General features: G+C 33.9%; 1 protein-coding gene across 1 annotated transcript; it reads right to left on the reverse strand.

The window, feature by feature from the left end:
• Positions 1-848: 848 nt before the first annotated feature.
• Positions 849-2,726, reverse strand: LOC108464021 (zeatin O-glucosyltransferase-like). The gene has a single exon (XM_017764083.2). It carries the CDS (start codon positions 2,334-2,336, stop codon positions 954-956), a length of 1,383 nt encoding a protein of 460 aa, XP_017619572.1. The 5' UTR covers positions 2,337-2,726; the 3' UTR covers positions 849-953.
• Between the last annotated feature and the right edge of the window lie 827 nt (positions 2,727-3,553).

The following is a 3,553-nucleotide window of genomic DNA, read 5'->3' on the forward strand; positions in this document are numbered from 1 at the left end:
GGTAACTTCGAGTTACAAGTGTATGGTAGACAAGTATATATAAATATACATGTTTATTTAGGGTAGAATTGTTAATGTTAATATTACATTCTTAAATTATAAAATTACCACTGAATGTTTTATTCAGTGTACTGTTTGTTTTTTCCGTGCGCATGTTAGATTTAATTTGAGATTTTCGAGCATCGACTTCAGCATTCAATCCACAATCCCAGTCTCAGTAATGTTTGTTTGTTTCCAATATTACTTATGTTTGGCATGTACCTAATAAGTTAGATTTTGTGGTAGTTGCTATAATCAAATGTTATATTTTATATTCTAGTAGTAATATATATATGGTTGATATGCATATGCAAATTATAATTCTCATAGTCTGATAAATGTATGAGATATGTGATGGTGCCTTAATTGAAATATTATTAAACGACCTTAATAGATGGTGGATTTGTTGTATGTTATTAGGTGCTTACATAAATGAAATTTATATTTGCATTGGTATGTTAAGGAGTGTATATTTAATTTGATTTTATTGTACAAATTACACTCTTTAATTGTGAATTGATCTTAATTGCTCCGACAACAAATGTGACACACTGTAGCTCGAATTCAGCGATCGATCAAATATAAAATGTTACATTTAGTGATATCAATTTGCTTGGTTCTTGAATATAACAATGGATTTTTTAAAAATGTTTATGACACAATATTTAAATAAAATCCTTAGTATTTATTTACAAGTCCTTTATATTTTATTATTTAATTTAATGATAATATATCGTATTATTATTTACGATTGTTACATAAAAATGATGTAGTATAGAATGTCATTTCACTTAAAAAGAAACATTAAATTTTATTTCATAATTTTCATTTTCCGAAATTTGTTTCGTAGATTAACACATACTTGAAGGAAAATAATCATGTGGCAGTAGTTTGATAATAATAAATGATAAAACCTACCTAATGATATGAGTAATGAAGGAGTCCCACTCCTTACGGTAAACCTCACCTTCAGCCAACGATTGGCGCACCGCACCACTTACTTCTGCCGCTCTCTTCCTTATCTCATCTCCTTCCTCTGAAGCCATCAAACGTTTCACGGCATCTTCAACTACCGCTGCTGTCACTACTTCATCTCGACGTGCCCAGTCCTTGATGGTAATGCCGAGTTTGAGCAACTTTGTGATTAGTACTGCGTTTCTTGGTTGATCTGAATGCACAGGCCAAGCCCCTATTGGTACTCCCATGGTGATGCTTTCCATGCATGAATTCCACCCACAGTGGCTTACAAACCCACCAATGGCAGGGTGGGCTAATATCTCCAGCTGAGGTGCCCAATCTCTCACCACCAACCCTTTATCTTTCACTGAATCTTGGTATCCCATTGGAAGCTCCGGCCTTCTAACTTCTCCATTGAAAACATCACCTGTGTCAGCATCTCTCAATACCCAAATGAACTTTTGATTGCTTCGTCTCAAACCAATTGCCAGTTCTTGGATTTGTTCATCACCCATTGTGGTTGTAGTCCCAAAAGACACGTAAAGAACAGAGTTCATCCCCTGTTTATCAAGCCATTCCAAACAGTAGTGTCGGCTACCGCAACTGTTTTTCTCAGGTACTTTTAATGGATTAAATGGCCCCAAAGCCCAATGTTGCTTTTCTTTCATATGTTGGCGAAGCAACTCAACGTATGTACCTTCTATCACTTCGCTTGTGTTATATATACTCCCAGAAGTGACGTTTAGATATCGGTGTTGCAAAGCAATGAACTCCAAGAAATCTTCAGTGAAGCATCCTTCAAGAGAAGGAACGTCATTTTCACCAAGCATTTCTGCGTTAACTTGTGGTTTCCCCGCTGATTCCCATAAATAAAAGAAGAGAGAAAAGGCAGAAACAGTGTGGAAAGCATAGGATTCTGTGCTGGGAATTGAACCAACATCTTGAACCACGGATCCCATCATAGAGTCATGAATGATAACGACCTTTTTTGCTTGTAAAGAAAGCATGCGTAACAACTCAGTGACAGGTTTACGAAGATGATGACAGGCATCAAAACATGGCTGGAGATGAGAAGGGAATTTGATTGCTGCATTGGGGTTTGGAGGAGGAGAAGCAAAAGGAGGAACTTGACAGTCATGGAAATGGAAACTAGCCACAGCTACAGGATCCCAACCATGAACTCTGACCTTTGCCTGCCGGTTGTGTGTGGATGTACCAACATAATGAACCGGGATGCCATAGGAGAGGATGATCCTAGAGAGGTGAAGCAACTGGTTTAAATGACCCTGTGCTGGAAATGGCACCATCACAACAATCACTGAGTTTTCTTGGTTTGTCATCTTAGGGACCCCACCCCCCAAAAAAGAAAAAACTATTTCTTTGAGGAATAATATATGAGATGAATCTGGGTTTCATTAGGGGGTGGTTATATATAAGCAACCATGGGCATGGGCATGGGCATGGAATTTTTGTTAGACAAAAAAGAAGCTGAAAATGATGCTTCAGTGTGCCATGTCCTTAAGCCTTTTTTCGACAAATTATGTCAGCCATAATCCATGTGAATTCCATAGTGTGTTTTAAAATGTGATTAAGGCTTTTCAGTGTTGTCTTTTTCTTCTCTGGATGTGAATTTAATCCATGTTGTTGTAGAAAAGTTCTTTGGGAAATGTAATCGTATGTTGACCGTGCTTCCCCCTCTTAACATTCAATGCATTAAAAACTCATACATCATGCTTTAAATTTTTTATATTATTCCTTTTATACTTCTTGAACAACCCAAAACTTCATTTTTTTCCTTCAATCTATATATTCTTATAAATATGATATACTCAATGAGTAAAAGGGAATATATATGATAAAGGATATATGTATTTTAAACTAAAAAAGTCAATTAAATCTCCTTTAATTTATGAATTGCATTATGTCAAAATTGTTAATTACTCATGCAGTTGAAAATTGTAAATTCTTTTAAAAATAATTAAAAAGTTAATAGAAATTATTAAAATATTATAGAAATTATTAAAATTATTAATTTTTTTATAAAATTATAAAAATATTAAAAATGTAAAACCATTAGACACATCAAAATCGACAATAACTAACCACTTTAATACAATCTAGGCTACAAAAATAATTTAATATAAACAAATCCATTTCTGTCTTGCACATGCCATACATTTTAATACAAAAAATCTATTTCTATCATTCACATGACAGACAATAAAATATAAAGAAATCCATCGACGTCATGGACAATAACCAAGCAATTTAATACAAACAGATCCAAAACAATATCATGCACATGACAAACAATAACCAAATAAATCTAAACCCGCCATACTCTTTGATACCAACAATAATCATATTTGGATCAACATTTAAAAAATATTCTTCACAACTAGGAATTGGTTTGTCATATTTGATTCCAAAGAAGCTTGATATTGTTAGTCAAAAAAATAGGAATTGATTTGTCTTTTTCCTAAAGCTATTAGTATGCACATGCCAGACAATAACTTTAGAAAAATTTAAACCCGCAATTCAATTTGATACAAACAGT

Source organism: Gossypium arboreum, chromosome 2 (genome assembly GCF_025698485.1).
Source record: "Gossypium arboreum isolate Shixiya-1 chromosome 2, ASM2569848v2, whole genome shotgun sequence".
NCBI lineage: Eukaryota > Viridiplantae > Streptophyta > Magnoliopsida > Malvales > Malvaceae > Gossypium > Gossypium arboreum.